The 18113-nt window shown below is 43.5% G+C and overlaps 1 protein-coding gene across 3 annotated transcripts in view; it reads left to right on the top strand.

Annotated features, from left to right (window-relative positions):
* AOPEP (aminopeptidase O (putative)) overlaps positions 1-18113 on the top strand; it is a 1755563-nt gene that overhangs the window by 253512 nt on the left and 1483938 nt on the right. For all 3 annotated transcript variants that reach the window (XM_078675698.1, XM_078675697.1, XM_078675699.1), the window contains exon 4: positions 6433-6583. In XM_078675698.1, the coding sequence (XP_078531824.1) occupies positions 6433-6583 (151 nt within the window). The remainder of the gene's footprint in view (positions 1-6432; positions 6584-18113) is intronic.

The following is an 18113-nucleotide window of genomic DNA, read 5'->3' as shown; positions in this document are numbered from 1 at the left end:
ATGAAAACCCTACTAATAACTAGTTTAATCACCTCAACCGCCAGTGCCAGAATGGAAAGAGAGCAGGGATCAGTTGGTGACCCAGATTTACAGCTCAGAATTGCTGTTTCCGACTCACCAAAAGAGATGGACCAAAACTGGGAGAAGTCACCGCCTTTACAAATCGGCCTCTTATCCAGATGCAGGACCTCAGGATATAGGGATGATATATGCAGATTCATCTAAATGTTGATGATTTTGCCCTCAAAGAAGATGGCAAGTCTGTTACAGAGTTGCTAACAAGGGATACTAGTCCTGTTACAAGCCTTAGGTGAAAAGAAAGTTTCAGCATTCTGAAAGATTTCTCTGGAGCTGTTAGAAGCCCAATTGATTTTTAGTTTAAAGTAGCAAACCTGCGCTGATTTAATAGCAGCATGATTGGACCTCAAGGCTGTCATATACCTGGCCATACTGGCATGTGAGTAGTCATTTTTTCTGTATTTACTTGCATTATTTCTTTCTCTCATATTACTTATTCCAAAGTTCTACATATGATTTTGCCATCCTTTTCTCATCATCCTGAGCTATGGTTAATATTCTGTAATGTTCCTGCAAAAATAATCCACTTTCTCGTGAGCCACAGAGTACATTTTATTTTTTAGCATTGGTGACGTCAGTTAATGGTGCCAAACATTTATAGCCTAATGAAATTGAGAGGCAATAAATGATGTATTTGTAATGTAGGCTTTCAGGTATTTACCTCCAGTGGAATGATTAAGAAAAGCATGTACATCTATAGTAGAATACCAAAAGTGCTGGGCCACATGCTCGAATTAATCACAACCACTGGTAATTTTTAGGCCACATCCCAGGCCATCATTTTTTTGTCCACCATGCCAGCTCAGACAGGATCTAGCTATATGCAAATCTGCGTTGGTACTGCTCCAATAGAAACAGTCCATTCCGAATTTCCAGGCCTCCTGAACCGGAGCACAAGCAACCCCAGACTGTGTTCAGCCTATTGGGCCTTGCCATTAGGAGGGAGCGTGGTGCAAGTGGCACAGTGAGCACGGGGCCTACCTTGCATCGAGGAACACAATAAAATGATGGGTGGGATGCTTGATTTAATCTCAACCACTGGTAATACTCTGGGCAACATCCTGGTCTATTATTATTAAAATATTATTATTAAAACTTATATAGCGCACAGCTACCCTGGGGCATCCCGGCGCTTTGAACAGTGCATCAACCGTGAGACCATGAGATAGTTGGATCGACTCACGCGGGAAACAGATGTGTTTTCAGACCCCTGCGAAAGCGCAGGGTACAGGTCTCAGCACGAAGTTTTAGGGGCAGAGAGTTCCAGAGCGTTGCTGTGTGCACAGAGAATCGTCTCCCGCCCGTGCGTGATCTTTTTACTCTCGGGACATGGAGCAAACACCTCTGGTCAGACCTCAGCGCTCTGTTAGCTTTGTAAGGCACTACCAAATTCCTCAGGATGGGAGGTCCACTGCCCTGAAGAATTTTGTGTGCGATGGATAGTGCCTTAAACTTCACTCTCTCCCGCACTGGTAACCAGTGCAGGGCCTTGAGAGCGGGTCTGGCAGATTCTGTTCTGGGGATGCCCATAAGTAGTCTGGCCGCCGCGTTTTGCACCTGCTGAAGTTTGTTAAAAGTAGATTCAGGGGCGCCCAGAAACAGACCATTGCTGTAGTCTAGGCGAGATGTTATCAAACCCTGAATCAACAGCTTCCTCGATGGAAAAGGAAGGAGCGGGAGAATTTTACGCGCGACCCGCAACAGGGCAAAACAAACTCCCGCAGTTCTTTTAGCGTGAGTTCTGAGGGAGAGATCTTGCTCCAGCCAGACTCCCAGGCTCTTAATCTCCTCTTTCATGGTTGGGAGGTCACCCATACAACTTGGCCAGCATGTTAATGGCAGTGGAGGAGCTTTGTTTCCAAGCAGCATAATCTCTGTTTTAGAGCCGTTCAGCTTCAGGGCTGAGCTGCTCATCCAGGTGTAAACATCCACCAAGCATGAGTGCAACAAGTCAGGGTTCTCCACCAGTTGAGGAAGGGCGACCACCAGCTGAGTATCATCAGCATAGCTGATGATTTTGATGTTATAGGGGGTCACCACATCCTCCAGGGGGGCCATGTAGACATTAAATAATGTCGGGCTCAAGGACGAGCCCTGCGGCACCCCCCACTGGAGAGAGATGGATGGAGACTTGTTGCTTCCTTCCCAGACCTGGTAAGACCGGTCTTCAAGAAATGAGCAAAGCCATTTCAACGCGGCCCCTGCCACACCCACCCCTGACAGTCGTTGAGTCAACACCTGATGGTTCACGGTGTCGAACGCAGCGCTCAGATCCAGGAGGATCACTGCCACTGATCCTCCCGAATCTAAGATGCGTCTCGATTCTTCAACGACTGCCAGGAGGGCCGTGTCGGTGCCCTGGCCGGGACGGAAGCCGGTCTGCGAGTCTCGGAGCAGACCGTTCGACTCTAGAAAGTTGGACAGTCGATGGTTTGCAAGCTTCTCAGCAATTTTGCTGAGACCTGGCAACAGAGAGATAGGCCTATAATTGGCCAACTCCGCCGTGTCAAGATTAGATTTTTTTAACAGTGCCTTGACCACGGCTTTTTTCCAGGTGGGTGGCACCAAACCATGAGAGAAAGAGGCGTTTATCAGGTCCGTAATGGGCCCTACCACAGCGGTTGCTGCTTGCTTTAAAATTTTAAAAGGAACTGGGTCCATAGGGGAGCCGCTTTTTATGGAGGCTATGGCTTTTAACGTTTCAATTTCTGAAACTGGGCCGAACGTGTCCAGGGAAATAGGACACTCTTTCCCCTGAATTAGGGGGGGCTCTTCTTGGGTCCTGTGAGGTTTAGCGACCTGGGGTAGAGAGTTCAATATATTCACAATTTTAATGTGAAAAAAGTCGGCCAACTCCTTGCACCTCTGAGGATCATGGGTGGCTGCTGGTTCGGGAACTTTGAGGAGTTCTTGCACCACCTTAAAAGTTTCCCTGGAGGAATTTGAGGCAAGTTGTATTCGCTCCTCAAAGAATTGTGCTTTTGCCAAGCGGAGGGCTGCTTTATAGGCTCTAATCGCTATCCAGTAGTCCTTACGCTTGGCAGCATCAAATTTCTTCCTCCAAGCCCTTTCCAGTTTCTTGCATCCTTTCTTAAGCAGGCGGAGCTCAACCGTGAACCAAGGAGCAGAACCAATTCTTTTCTCCCTCTTCTGTAAGGTTTTCACCGGAATGAGGGCATCAAGCGAGGCGTTCAACCATCTGTTAAAGTCAGCATCTCCTTTAATCGGGTCCGACTCAGATGGAGGTTGTGAGTTTGCCAGGTTGTGGGTCCAATCGCAAATCGATAGTCTGGACCATATGCGGTCCACCACAACCGCTTGATATGTCGGTGTTGAGGGCAGATTGACTTGCCATTCCACCGAGACTAAAGAGTGGTCTGACCATGGAAGAGGAAGGGCTGGTCTGGCCTTAAGCCGAGGGATGTTCGAAAAGACAGGATCCAATAAATGGCCCTTCACATGGGTGGCTCCTGTATTGACTAACCGGAGCTCACAAGCAGTCAGATCTCCTTTAAGATCTGCAGCAATTGTGTCTGCGGTGTCCTCAAAATGCAGATTCAAATCCCCTAAAACAATGAAGGTAGAAGTGGATGTGGCCAAGAGTGTTACAGTTTCCATCACAGAGCTTACAAAATTGCCCACCCTACCAGGGGGTCGGTAAATCAGCAGGCCAGCCAGTGTCACCGTTGGCGATATCTGTAGTGAAAAGTGGCAGCTCTCACACTCAGCCACAAGTCCCTTCCGAGCCCTGCATTTAAAGTTATCTCGATAGATAACAGCGAGTCCACCTCCTCGTCCCTCAGGTCTGTCCAAATGAAATATGAGGAAGCCTGGAGGGAGGGCTAGTACGATGTCAGCATCAGAACTGGAAGTAATCCAAGTTTCTGACAGAAACAGGATATCCAGTTCTTGCTCTTGAATAAGGATATTAAGTTCCACTGCGTGACACGGAAGTGACCTGCAATTAAGCAGGCCCCAGAGTAAGGTGCTTTTACCTGAATGAAGAGGAGTCGATGCGTCCGATCCTCGTGGGGGTGATCCTCGGGCACCATTGTTGCTGACAGGGTAGTTTTCAATGGGCATAGTGCGTAGTGCAAGTAGCTCTTCTCGTGAATAAGTACGACGCGGTGATGGTGTTTTTGGCATAATGCCAGGCCCTAGGCCCGTCTGAGCCCGGACGAGCCCAGACGGGCAGGACTCTGGCTGGACTCCGGCGTGAGTCCGGCGACTCCGCTGCGCGTCTCCGCTGCGCGTCGTCATGGCGAGCTTTAAGTAGGGCGTGGAGTCCGGTCTGCGAGGCTAGTGCGCTGGCCGAATGTCGCCGCAAGGAATCCCTGCCTACCCAAGATGGCGGTAACAGTTCCCAAGTGTGTCAAAAAGGTCTAAGTGAGTCCGCTCCCAACAGCGGTGCTTGTAGCCTTTTATATGAGGTAAGCGCTATATGTGAGGGACCCAAAAATACAATTTACACTATTAAAAACGAAGCAATTTTAAAAGCGCGAAAGCGCTGCCAAATGGAGGGACCAAAAATACAAGTTACACTGTTAAAAGCGAAGCAATTTTAAAAGCGCGAAAGCGCTGCCAAATGTCCTGTAAGCGCGCCTGTAGTCTCAGTGGTGCGCGGTTCAAGTGCCTTAGTTCAAGGCCGACCGAGCCTGAGTGCTCGCCTTAAGTAGGGCGTGGAGTCCGGTCTGCGAGGCTAGTGCGCTGGCCGAATGTCGCCGCAAGGAATCCCTGCCTACCCAAGATGGCGGTAACAGTTCCCAAGTGTGTCAAAAAGGTCTAAGTGAGTCCGCTCCCAACAGCGGTGCTTGTAGCCTTTTATATGAGGTAAGCGCTATATGTGAGGGACCCAAAAATACAATTTACACTATTAAAAACAAAGCAATTTTAAAAGCGCGAAAGCGCTGCCAAATGGAGGGACCAAAAATACAAGTTACACTGTTAAAAGCGAAGCAATTTTAAAAGCGCGAAAGCGCTGCCAAATGTCCTGTAAGCGCGCCTGTAGTCTCAGTGGTGCGCGGTTCAAGTGCCTTAGTTCAAGGCCGACCGAGCCTGAGTGCTCGCCTTAAGTAGGGCGTGGAGTCCGGTCTGCGAGGCTAGTGCGCTGGCCGAATGTCGCCGCAAGGAATCCCTGCCTACCCAAGATGGCGGTAACAGTTCCCAAGTGTGTCAAAAAAGTCTAAGTGAGTCCGCTCCCAACAGCGGTGCTTGTAGCCTTTTATGAGGTAAGCGCTATATGTGAGGGACCCAAAAATACAATTTACACTATTAAAAACGAAGCAATTTTAAAAGCGCGAAAGCGCTGCCAAATGGAGGGACCAAAAATACAAGTTACACTGTTAAAAGCGAAGCAATTTTAAAAGCGCGAAAGCGCTGCCAAATGTCCTGTAAGCGCGCCTGTAGTCTCAGTGGTGCGCGGTTCAAGTGCCTTAGTTCAAGGCCGACCGAGCCTGAGTGCTCGCCTTAAGTAGGGCGTGGAGTCCGGTCTGCGAGGCTAGTGCGCTGGCCGAATGTCGCCGCAAGGAATCCCTGCCTACCCAAGATGGCGGTAACAGTTCCCAAGTGTGTCAAAAAGGTCTAAGTGAGTCCGCTCCCAACAGCGGTGCTTGTAGCCTTTTATATGAGGTAAGCGCTATATGTGAGGGACCCAAAAATACAATTTACACTATTAAAAACGAAGCAATTTTAAAAGCGCGAAAGCGCTGCCAAATGGAGGGACCAAAAATACAAGTTACACTGTTAAAAGCGAAGCAATTTTAAAAGCGCGAAAGCGCTGCCAAATGTCCTGTAAGCGCGCCTGTAGTCTCAGTGGTGCGCGGTTCTAGTGCCTTAGTGTTTGTGTCCGCCGTACCACCTCAAACAGGAGCCACCCTTAAGCAAATCAGCATTGATCTTACTCAGATAGTCCAGCCCAAACTTCCGGGCCAGGTTTTCTTTGAACCGGAACACAAGCAAGCCCAGACCAGTTTCAAACTACAGCAGATTAGATGCAGCCTGGTTCCAGTGGCACAGTGAGCATGGGAAACACTGCACATTTAGAGCATTGCAATGAGGAATAACAAAAAGTGATGGGTGTAATGGTTGAAGTAATACAGCCACTGGTCTGCCTCTACCTAGTGGAGAGTAGAGCGACTTGGGAGCAAAGGCAAAGCAGCCTAATGGAGTTTCCTGTTAGGCAATTTTATGTACCGCACAGAAACACACCACATCTTACTCTATTCAAAGTTCTTTTTTCCTTACACATTGTAATTGTATTCACACTTGTGTCTGCTGTTGGCTGTGTACTGGTTGTTGTGTTGGATGCTGGATACATTCTATCTCAAATAAAACTGTTGTCCTTTCTCTTTGGAGGTCTCTGCAGTTGGTTCTACTACATCACCATGCCAATGCCCGCCTCCACCTTCACCATAGCTGTTGGAGCATGGGCAGAAGTTGTAGCCGACCCCCAAATGAGAGACCCCTCTGCTTCCGTGGCTTCCTTACACCCCAGCGATGATATCAGGTGGGTTGCTTTGTCCATAATTTTTCAGGAGTGGTATTTTGCATTTGTTGGAGAAGATGCAGTAGGGCAAGAGGCGCTATAAAATATGTTTATTCAGAGAAGAAAAGGAGTCCAGTGCGGGCAGTGACACAGCAGCTTTGGACAAAAGGAGATGGGAGGACAGGACAATTTGCTTTCAAAGACGCCCAGTCAAGTGGAGTGACAAAGCTATTCAGGAATCTCCGAGACGCCACTTTGCCCCCACATGGAGCCTCGTGGTTTACTTTAGCTGGTTCTGTTGTATACTAAACGTGACAAACTGGTCAGCTTGTGTAAACTGCTTTTCTAGGATGACTATTCGATCAGGCATGTTTGTAATCAGATCTTTAGTTAATGATGATTTGAGAGGGTTTTGCCTATCTAGTCCATTGCTTCCCGAAATAATACATTACACATTGTATGCACTGTTGTAACATCTGGAAATTAATTTCAGCACAAAATACATTTACACCTTGACTTTCTTCCAGGAGGAGCAAAGCGAAAATCACATCACAATAGTTAATTTTTTAATGATAAATACATCCACGGTGAGACCTAAAAACTGTGTTGCCTGCTTGTTGGTGTTCTATAGGAACGAATACAAAGTGATCCCGACTAAACTAATTAGGCATTGGAAAAGCTAATAGGTCTGGCAATTTATGAGTGAAACTGCGTGTTAATAGATGAGTTAATTTGTGTATGTTTGGGATATATGATGAAAGGGAATGTGGGATTGGGTGGGTGAATATGGTTAAATGCGAGTTATTAATGGGAGCACGAATGCTTAATGCTTGAACACTATTTAGCAGTTCCTAAAAAGTTTACATTTACAAACTGTGACGGGGGGGGGGGGGGGGGTGGGGGGGGGGAAGGACGGTGAGTTACAAACCTGGCTCTCTGTTACCGGGAGTAAGACTCCCCTGGGGAGCTCCATTAGCGAACACTTCTGTGAGGGACAAGCTCTCAAATCACGGAAGGTACTCCAGACAAGCCGATAGGCGAAATCTTGACTGGCTGTCACATACGGTCCGATGGCAGATTTAGAGTGGGTCTAAATTAAAGAGAAAAACATCACCTGTAGGCAGTAAGTCGCCAACACAGGGGCATCAAAATGCCATTCTGGTAGACGGGCACGAGAGAGGAGTGATTTTTAAGGGGTGCGGGCCACACAAACAAACACATTTTGGGAAGCTAATGATCTGAGGAAAAAGGAGGAGTACCACCCCTTGTTACAACCGTCAACTTATCGCAAGAGAAAGAGTGATGCAGCAGGAAATGTGGGGTAAACATATTCACGACATGTAACCAATTTAATAACCGCTAGATTTTTCGCTTATGTACCTAAAATTTGGCCCATACCTATAACTGGTTCTCCTGTTGAGAGCTGTCAGGGACTGCCAACTAAAACGGATAATTTCCCCTGTATGAGGACCTCCAACAAAGGGGATATTACACTACCCAACTAAACATCAGAATGTACGAATCACATAAACATAATCATAAGTAATGACAGACTCAGTTTTACCATTCACTTAGCTTTATCTAATTCTTTGAAAGCATATGAAATGGTCATACAAAGACACATCATCGAATCATAGATCATCACACACAATACACAATAACATCTTATTTAAACGAGCATGAGTGAGTGGATAGGAAGAAAGACAAAAGAGCATTATAACAAGATCAATCCAATTACAGAGTATCATACAAACCTAAGAAAACTATAGCACAGCATGCAAATAGTCTGAAGAGCTAACCCTCCGGCCATAAGGGAAAGCTGGGGCAACCTCACAAAGGTATGAGGAGCAAAGTTAAATAGTCAGGATCAGACAATAGCAGCCAAAGAGGAGCTTAAAGGAAACAGCTGTCTCTCCTCATGGGTATCAGCTCACACTAAGATGCACACCGTCGCCTCGCCAGCCTAAGCTAAACAGTAGATTCTAACACTAATAGTTATACCCTAAATATTAAAATGTATCCCTAATTTAGCAACAAAGTCCAAGCAATTCACAGTTCTCATTGGTTCAGGAGCATAGGGTGTTCAGTCACACCACTTCGGTTGTACTCCACTCAATAGTTCTTTGTTTAGAGCCATGCGGTCATCGTCGTCCCTCAGCAGAGGAAATCACAATTTCTCCTTCCCAGGCTCACGCACATCTATGAAATATTGCACTTTTTTACTATAGCAGTTATTCACAAAACAAAACATTTTCCCGGACAGTAGGAAGTTCCGTTGCAGTTCTGTTGCTACCCCAACCACACAGCCGTCGAAAAGGAAAGAACACAACAATCATAATGAAGGACAAATAAATCTCTCTGCAGCCTATGTTTAAAAAGCAAATTAACCCTAACAGTGGTTTGAGTCCTTCTCTGTAAAGAATGCAGATTTTCTAGGAGAAATAAGCAAATTCAGTTATTTGTTCACATAAAAAGCTCCATTTCATTATTCATTTTAATCTTCTATTATTCTAACATAAACGCAAAATAATTTCCTGATTATTCCATGTAATTAATATCACTCACTAATATTTCCTCTATTAATTTCACAACTCTTGTTAATTATGTTTCACACAAATAGAAGGTTTAATCCAAGTAGGTTGTATTCGCAAAAATCCTGCTCCCTCAAGAGAAAATAGAGACAGGCCCAAAATGGGATAAAAAAAACACAGAGAAGGTTGTCATATGCTGACCATTTCCTGATAATGGTTCTTTTCCCTTCTAGGCAAGTGATGTCTTATTTGCAAAAGGGAGAGATTCATAATCACAACCGTGAATAGTAGAGGGGGTACAGGGGTGGGTTGGATCAGGATGTCATATACTGACCATTTGTAAATGGAGGTTCCTTTTCCATTCCAGGAACTAGATACCTACATTAGCTGTGACTGAGTGAAGTTCTCCTTCAATTCTGAAAGTACAGAATAAATCGTACGTTTTTTTAGGAATATAGGGAATTTATAGTGGTGTGAAGGAAAACGCTCTGAAATGTAAGAGCTGAGAATATAGTGATATGAAGGAAAAGACTCCAGAGCATATCGACTGAAAATAAAGTATTGTGAAGGAATAATACTTTGGAATATATGGGCGGAGAACACTGTGGTGAAAGACCTGGTGAGGATTAAAAACAGGAAAAAAATACAGTTGTAGAGAAAAGTGACTGACTAGAATAAAGACAAAATAAAGTAACACTTCTGAGTCTTGTGATTGTGTATCCCTAAAGACACAGACATTAAAATGTGTAATGCAAATGCACTAATGTTTCTTTTTGGTATCTTTGGGGCTTTGATTAGTTGCAAAAGAGTGCTTTATAAAGTTTTGTACTGGTCATTATCACACTACCCAGCTTTTCTTGAAAGAAAATCCCATAATAAAGCAATATTTTGCCCAACAACAATATGAAAGATAGGAGTAGAAACCTCTGCTTGAGAGACTGCATCGTTAAAGATAGAGGGGTCCCAGACTGGGAAAAGGGATAGAATCGTAGAAAGTTAAAGTAATCAATATACAAGCATTACATTTCAACAGGTAAGTTGTTTTTATTCACAACATACCGAAAAACCTACAATTGGTTAAAATATTCCAAATCCAAAACAGTCACTTGATTGTTGTAACACAGTTGTGCCCACGCGCGCAAAAGGGGAAGGGGAAGGGGGTGGGGAAGTGCTGGTGTTTGTGAAGGAATTCAGTGAACAGTGCAGGGAGTATTTATTAATCAAAAAGTCACATAGAATTGCATTTCATTCTATAAACAATTGCACATTATTTCACGTGGCTCCCCCTTCAGAGGCCACAGTAAGCTGCTCTGGCAAGTCACAGAAAGTTAAAGAAAACCAGTCTTCTATAGTAGCTGAATTAATCCTGCTTATGGACAGAAGCTGGTGTCGTGGTAGGTATGGTCTACGTTTCGACCCTTAGGATAGTAGGGACAGTTCCCCTTACGAAACGGGTCTTCATCAGGACGAGGGTTGTGGTGGGCAAAGGTCCTTGAATACGATGCGAGGACCGGACCTCAAAGTGGTTAGACGGCAGGTTCTCGCGCTCAGTGGAGCCGGCACAGTCAGTAAACGTGAAGCCTCTCAGGGATGTTGATTCTTAAAACGGCTGATGCTCGGGATCGAATCTCGATGTTATCACTTGGGGGGCCGTGGGTAAACCGCATTAGTCTCTAGACGGCAGCCTATCAACATCCCTGAGAGGCTTCACGTTTACCGACTGTGCCGGCTCCACTGAGCGCGAGAACCTGCCGTCTAACCACTTTGAGGTCCGATCCTCGCATCGTATTCAAGGACCTTTGCCCACCACAACCCTCGTCCTGATGAAGACCCGTTTCGTAAGGGAAACTGTCCCTACTATCCTAAGGGTGGAAACGTAGACCATACCTACCACGACACCAGCTTCTGTCCATAAGCAGGATTAATTCAGCTACTATAGAAGATTGGTTTTCTTTAACTTTCTCTGACTTGCCAGAGCAGCTCTCTGTGGCCTCTGAAGGGGGAGCCACGTGAAATAATGTGTAACTGTTTATAGAATGAAATGCAATTCTATGTGACTTTTTGATTAATAAATACTCCCTGCACTGTTCACTGAATTCCTTCATAAACACCAGCACTTCCCCACCCCCTTCCCCTTTTGCGCGCGTGGGCACAACTGTGTTACAACAATCAATTGACTGTTTTAGATTTGGAATATTTTAACCATTTGTGGGTTTTTCGGTATGTTGTGAATAAAAACAACTTACCTGTTGAAATGTAATGCTTGTATATTGATTACTTTAACTTTCTATGATTCTATCCCTTTTCCGAGTCTGGGACCCCTCTATCTTTAACGCTCAACTACCCAGGTCCCTGTGACTTTGTCTGGGTCAACCCTTTCATATATACCTGAGTGACTGCATCAGCAGATTTAAACTGAACCCTGAACGAAAGAGTGCTATTGAAGAGTCAAAAGATCAAGTCCATGTTGTGTGTGATGAACTTACAAGGCACACACTGCAAAATAATGCATGTTAGATACTCTTCGTCAAGATGTCACACAGCCGATCCTCTCAACGGGCAATACCAATCAACTAAGCAAGGAGTTCTGTACTATTAATGAAATACACTATGATGAAAATTTGATACAAAAAATAGGTTAAGCATGTTAATTAAGTACTGTGTGCAAATGGTGGGATACCACTGCCTCTTTGCTTGTGGCATTAACACTTATTACTTTACCCACAAGTCATTTTTTATGACGGGGAAGTATAATTGCATCTTACACTGTTGAGCATAAACTGCAAATAGCAATGCTGGGTTCAGTGGGTAAATGCAAAAAAAGGATAAACTCCAGTTGCAGGTGGAAGCAAGAAAAATAGGAGTAAGTACCTCTCAACCTCGTGACTCAACAATGCAGGTGAAGGTATGCATTTAAGAGTGTGATTACATTTGAAATTGAAAATTAGCACTTTTTTTTTAGAGGTTGACGGTTTGAAAAGCGCGATCCCCCATTGTAGTTCATCTGGCAGGTGAATAGGAAAGAAAAGAGGGTGACAACTACTACCAAATGCACGTGATGTGACTAATATGAGACTTGGTGATGTGCAAGACTCTCAGCCTTTCAGTACCTTTATTCACCAAACGAATCAAGGAAAATGTATTAACATTGAAGACTTGTGCTAAAATATTGGTGAAGATGAGTTCACCACAAACAAATTTACTGTTAAGGAGTTCTCCAAAATCACATAAATGTGTAAATAGAGTGATGCTGTGAACGACTTGCCCACGAACAGAGAAATGTTGTGAGCAATTTGTAAACAACTAATCAGAGCAGCATCAAAGTGGAAAAATCTCAGTATTTCTGTTCTTTTTGTTATGAAAATAGTAACAAGCGTTGGCAAAACATATTGATCTCGCCTTTGGTACCTATTTGCATTGGCAATGCCTTTTGACAATGCTTTACAGTGTTAGACTTTTTGCCTGATGCTGTGCAGCATTGTAAAAAAGCAAAATGACATCCCCGCTGATGGCGATTGTTTCTTTCCTCTGGCGTGGGCATGCATGATGATGAATGCATGCATATGCATCAGAACGCGTGCATGTACCAGTAGAATGGCGTTTGCTTTCATTTTCTATTTACTGATCCAAGATTGCACAAGCCATTTTGATAGATAAATGAAAAAATAAAGATTTTTGGCTTCAGAGCTGGGGTTAATAGAGGAGCGAATGGGGGAGCGGTTCGGAGCAAAGAGGGGAAAGGTATCGCATTAGGTAGAGAGACACTTTGAGGGTAGAGAGAGAAGCAGAAATGGAGAGAAGAACTCAAAGTGCGAGGGGGCAGGGGAAAGAAGAACACAGAACTCTGGGGTTTGGAGAGAAGTAGTCACAAGAGATCAAGACACTCAAAAGTGGCAGGAACTTGGGGGAAGAGGCAAACAAAAGAAACACAGAATGCAAAAAGTGGGAAACTGAGTGCCAGCATTGATGAAGGCCTTCATGAAGCCCAGGTAAACTAAAACTAAAATATGGGATGTGATTTTCTGCTAAGATGATAGTGATACATGCATGTCCCTACCAGGTTTGATATAAGTGTCACCAAAGGCCCCAACCCCTCCACAACCAAATCTTTACTACCACTCAAATCAAAACCTAAAACCCACCAACCACAACTTTCTCCAGTGACAACATGGAGAACATTTTATGTCAGCCCTTCAATCCCATTAACTGAACATCACAACAACCCAACCCCGTCTTTAATGAACAAAATTAAATATGGCAACACGTCAAAAATTGTACTGAACATAGTACAATACCGTAGTTTTAAAAGAAACATGAGCATAGAGAGAAACGTTAGAAGAAACACAATATCAAGAAATAATTTACATGAAATAATGAAGTAAGTACAAAAAAGCATTTCAAACATCAACCTATACTTAACCACGGCAACACCATTTAAATCTGAGATCTCGGAATAAATATCCACAGATAGTCATTATACTCTTAGTAGTATTAGTTCAAGAAAGAAACACGTCATCGCACCCAGCCTTCTCGATGTCATTCACTCCTAGAAATTCTGCACTCCACCTCCCCACCAACTTCAATATTCTCACGATCCTTACTTCCAATTGCCATTCCACAGCATATTTTGTACATGTTCCATACCCCACCTCTCTCAAGGCTCACTACATTTCTCCACATAACAAGTATTTTCCTAGGTTTAGTGAACCTAGACTGTACTCTCTTCACTCCTTGATCTTTCTTTAATTTTCACTTTTTTCATTCTAAATGTGTGTTAACTTAACCTCCCTCCACACCCACACTGGAGCCATCTTAGAACCTGCTAGGCATCCCAGGAATCATTCAAATAATGACTTACCTGTGATAGCACAGGTAGTTTTCCATTAAATTATACCATCTCCCTCAAAGGTGACCTCACAGCTGTTCATGCTGTCAATCAATAGCTTTAGAAAAGTATAATATCCTGAGATGGCAACACCTACACCCTTCACGAAGGTATAGATGTCCTCCAAAATACATTTTACTCATTACCAGTTACAATGTCCTGGGGTAACCCTTCCTTTGACAACTCTTCTTTAAAGGTTTCAATAACTGTTTCAGTGTTAGTCAAGCTCACACTTTTGACCAAAGTCCATTTGAAATAATAAACCAAAAAAAATCTCTCACAGACTGGCAATAAATCAAAAGGCTCCATAGTGTCTCAGCCTACTCAACGGGAACCACAGTACCACAACAAGAGGCAAGCGATCCTCTTAAGTCTCGCGTCCTCATACCACATTGATAAAATTCCTTCACCAAATCTTCTACTATGGTGTCTATTCATGACCACCAATATATTTCCCTTATCTTGACTTTTGTCTCGCTTCTGCCCTTGTGATCCTTATGCGTAAAAATGGTATTCTTTTCCCTCACCTATTCTGCTGAAATTAATGTTCCAGCCTTCTTCAATGGCCATTCAAGTCTTCTTTCACACTTCAAAACTCTCTAGGATTAGCAGAATCCTCTCCCTCCCAGGCTACCCTCTCACAACTCACTTCTCCATTTTCTTTAGCACCTCATCTCCATATTCACTTCTTACCACATCTGCAATGCCATCTCTCACCCACATGACTCTTTCCTGTTCACCACAGATTCCTTATCTATTCTCCCAACTACAGTTCTCTAGGAAAGGCAGTCTGCAACCTTGCTTTTTGCCCAGTCTCAATACAGGGTGAAATCCTTTGTGAGGCCCTTTCCGAACCTCTGCATAAAATAGCTGCACAAGGGGTTTATAATCTGACAACAAAAGGCAAATCCCCAAAAATCTCCTAGCTACAACCCAGTGTACGCATCCTTATTTCAGTTTTTCATTAGTCTTTCTTTGACAGTGTCGAGGCCTTTGTTAGCTCTGCCTGCTGGAACCGATGACCTTGATTAGATGAATTTTAAATAGGAAATACAATTAAAACCATAACAAATGGTAATATAGGATACCAGCTCAAACCTGCATTGAGCGACCATAAATGGTCTCAAGGGTCTAGAATAAGGAGTCAAGAGGAGTCAGGCAGGAACCCATTGTTTTGAGAGCAAGAACCGGGAACTCAGAGGACAAGCTGATGCTAAACTGGCTCTCTGTTAGATAAGGAGAAAGGGTAATCGAAATAATCATAAGGTGAGCGATCCAAAATAATCAATTGCAGTGATGAAGAAAACTCCGACAGGTCATCTCAACAGTCCATACTTTCTGCTGACTGCTCATTCATGAATGAAGATAAAGTACATGGTTGGTAGAGTTCTGAAGAATGGTAACATCAGTGCACATGCACATATAAGTAATGCTTCAAAAGATTGATATAAACGGAATATCAACAACAAAATACTGTTCTTAAAAAATATTGTATCCTGAATATCTACTACCACAATGTTGTGGAAGAAAGCAAATATATTAAAGCATGGATTTAATATTTTTGACGCTATATATATACATATATATATATCGTTTCAGTTAAGCCTTACTTGCAGTCACGTTCTATAAGGTTGTGTACAAAACAAGCAAGGCACAGCTACAAAAGGCTTCACATATTTTAGTGTTAAGCAGCCAAGTAATCAGCTAGATCCTGTAAGAAAAATGAGAGGAGGTGAGTCACTTTGGTTGCTCCCTCTCCCTGCTTATAGCAGCTCACCTAAGGGCAGGAACCTCTGCATCAACTTAATCTGGTATTCCACGGTTTTACCTTTCTGAGTGCTGCAGTATCCCAACCTCCTTACCTTGTGTTCATTAGCAGCAGCCAAGTTAGTTTAATGTCAAGGTAAGTAAAGGTGGGATTTATCTTTTTTGAAGCAATCATTTCCTCCATTTCTTCCTCTGTATGGGGGACTATAGATCTGAGAACTTTTCCTAAGGAGTCGGTGTTGGACCTTGAAATTTCCAAGCACAGGTTTTGTTGATTAATTGTCAACTTGGCCTTCAGTGTCCTCTGCTCTTCCTTTATTTCCATGCTCTACAGACAGTCCTCTGATCCATTCTGGGTGAATCTACAAAACACCTCCTTACTGATGTGATATTGTTTTGCAAATGTGTAATGTCTGTTAAAACTGATTTTTGAGTTTCAAGGATTTTAATGCAGAGAGTCATAATCGATGAATTAATGATGTATTTGAAACAAGTTTACTCGGTCATTTAGAAATGTAGTTAATACTGTGAAGTAGTTATGCCACATTTTCATATGAGACACCATTTATTTTAACATGGATGCGGTTTTAAGTGTTATGCTCATCTCATTCCCCCTCTCAATAATTGTCCTGCTGCAAACCATCTACACTTTCGCTTGTGCGGAACATCAAGTGAATAACGTCAGTGATTCAAAATTGAACTGTTGTGTTAGGAAGTGTGTATTGTGAATGGGGCTTCTATGGTGTACCCAAAGTATCATATTCAAGGACTTCCCCTACAGATTCCGCTGAAGACTTGTTGATTTTATGAGCCACTGTTTGAGAAATGATTCATTTTGTGCTGATCATTTCTTGAGGGCAGAGAGAGTATGTGGAAGTTTTCTCTTACCTTAAGGAATGAGTTAGTGTTAACGTTTTAATATATCACATTGCAGTTTCTGAATCGCCAGTGCAACCCTAACAGTTATCATGCCATGCTAAATTGGCAGAATCTATTATTAGAATATTTGATTTGTGTATAAAAGATCGTAGGCTTCAGAATTGTGGGGTTAATTTTGCTAATTTTTCACTGAGTATCATTCCATTTAGGGCTGCTGCTGGGTGACGTTTTATGTCTCCCCTGAGACTTGTTTAGTTGCATTAGATTTCTCTAATGTGAATTCTGTCAGCACTCTTTATGAGTTTGACTGTCTGTGTTTGTCTAAATTTGACTAATTAGGGCTAAGTTTTATGATTTTGTATTTCTGTAATTAAATGAATGACTGTATCTGTAGAGCGCGAACAGTTACTCAAAATTGAGTGTCCCGGCGCTGCCACAAAAACAGGGAACAGGGAAAAAACAGGAAAGAGTGTGTTATTGGCTGAACAAATAGGTGTTTTAGGGATTTGCAAAAAAAGCAGATTCAGTTTCCATGCTTCTGAGCTGAAGAGGGAGGTGGTTCCAGATTTTGGCAGTACATACTCGGAAGGAGGTTCCACCACGTCTAGTTTTTTTGAAGCGGAAGATTGCTATAAGGTGGGCCTTACTGGAACGTAGATATCTGCTGGGCTCGTACTCGATGATTCGTTTGTTCAATTAGCTTGGGCCGGCGTTGTTCAGGGAGGGCCCGGGATGTGAAAGTGAGTGCTTTAAAGGGGATCCTTTTGCTGATTGGGAGCCAGTGCAGTTTGGCGAGGAAGGGTGAAGTGGGGGTACCTTTTCGGCACGCTGCTGTGTTTTAGACCACTTGCAGTCACCGGATGAGGAATGCGGATAGACCCAGGTACAAGGCGCTCGCCATGTCCAGCCTGGAGAGAGAATCATGGCTCGAAATACGGTTCTGCAGGCCTCCCAATGGAGAAGGGGAGGGAATTTCCTGAGAGCCTTGAGTATCCATATACAATTTCTGTGGACTGAGTTGATCTGTGCCTTGAAAGACAGGTCATTGTCAAAGGGGACTCCCAGGTTCCTGGCTACCAAAGTGTGCTGAGGGGGCATGAAGGGGGATTGAGCCTTCATGGCATTTTCATGCATTTTACTCTGTGCCACAGTTCCTAATATTTCTGTAATTTATTTTTGCCTCATTTTTTATATATTTTGTTTTACTCTGCTAAAATGTATGTTCCTTTCATGAGGAGTGCAGTCTCAGACCATTAGTTCTAGTGGAGATTTGTAAGCCGAATCAATTTAATAAGAATGGTGGTGTTCAAAATATTGTGGTTCAGATGATTATTGGGTTTGACTCTAGCAGTTTTATCTGCCACTCACAGGTCTTTAAACAAAACACATTTGTTATTTACCCTGGCCTTTGTGAATTTTAACACACTGCCATATTTCCACCACAATTGAACACCCTTCGAGAAGCCACAAAGCAGGAACATTGTATGGT

The sequence above is a fragment of the Lissotriton helveticus genome, chromosome 2_1, assembly GCF_964261635.1.
Source record: "Lissotriton helveticus chromosome 2_1, aLisHel1.1, whole genome shotgun sequence".
In the NCBI taxonomy this organism is placed as follows: Eukaryota; Metazoa; Chordata; class Amphibia; order Caudata; family Salamandridae; genus Lissotriton; species Lissotriton helveticus.
This window is presented reverse-complemented; position numbering and strand designations above follow the sequence as displayed.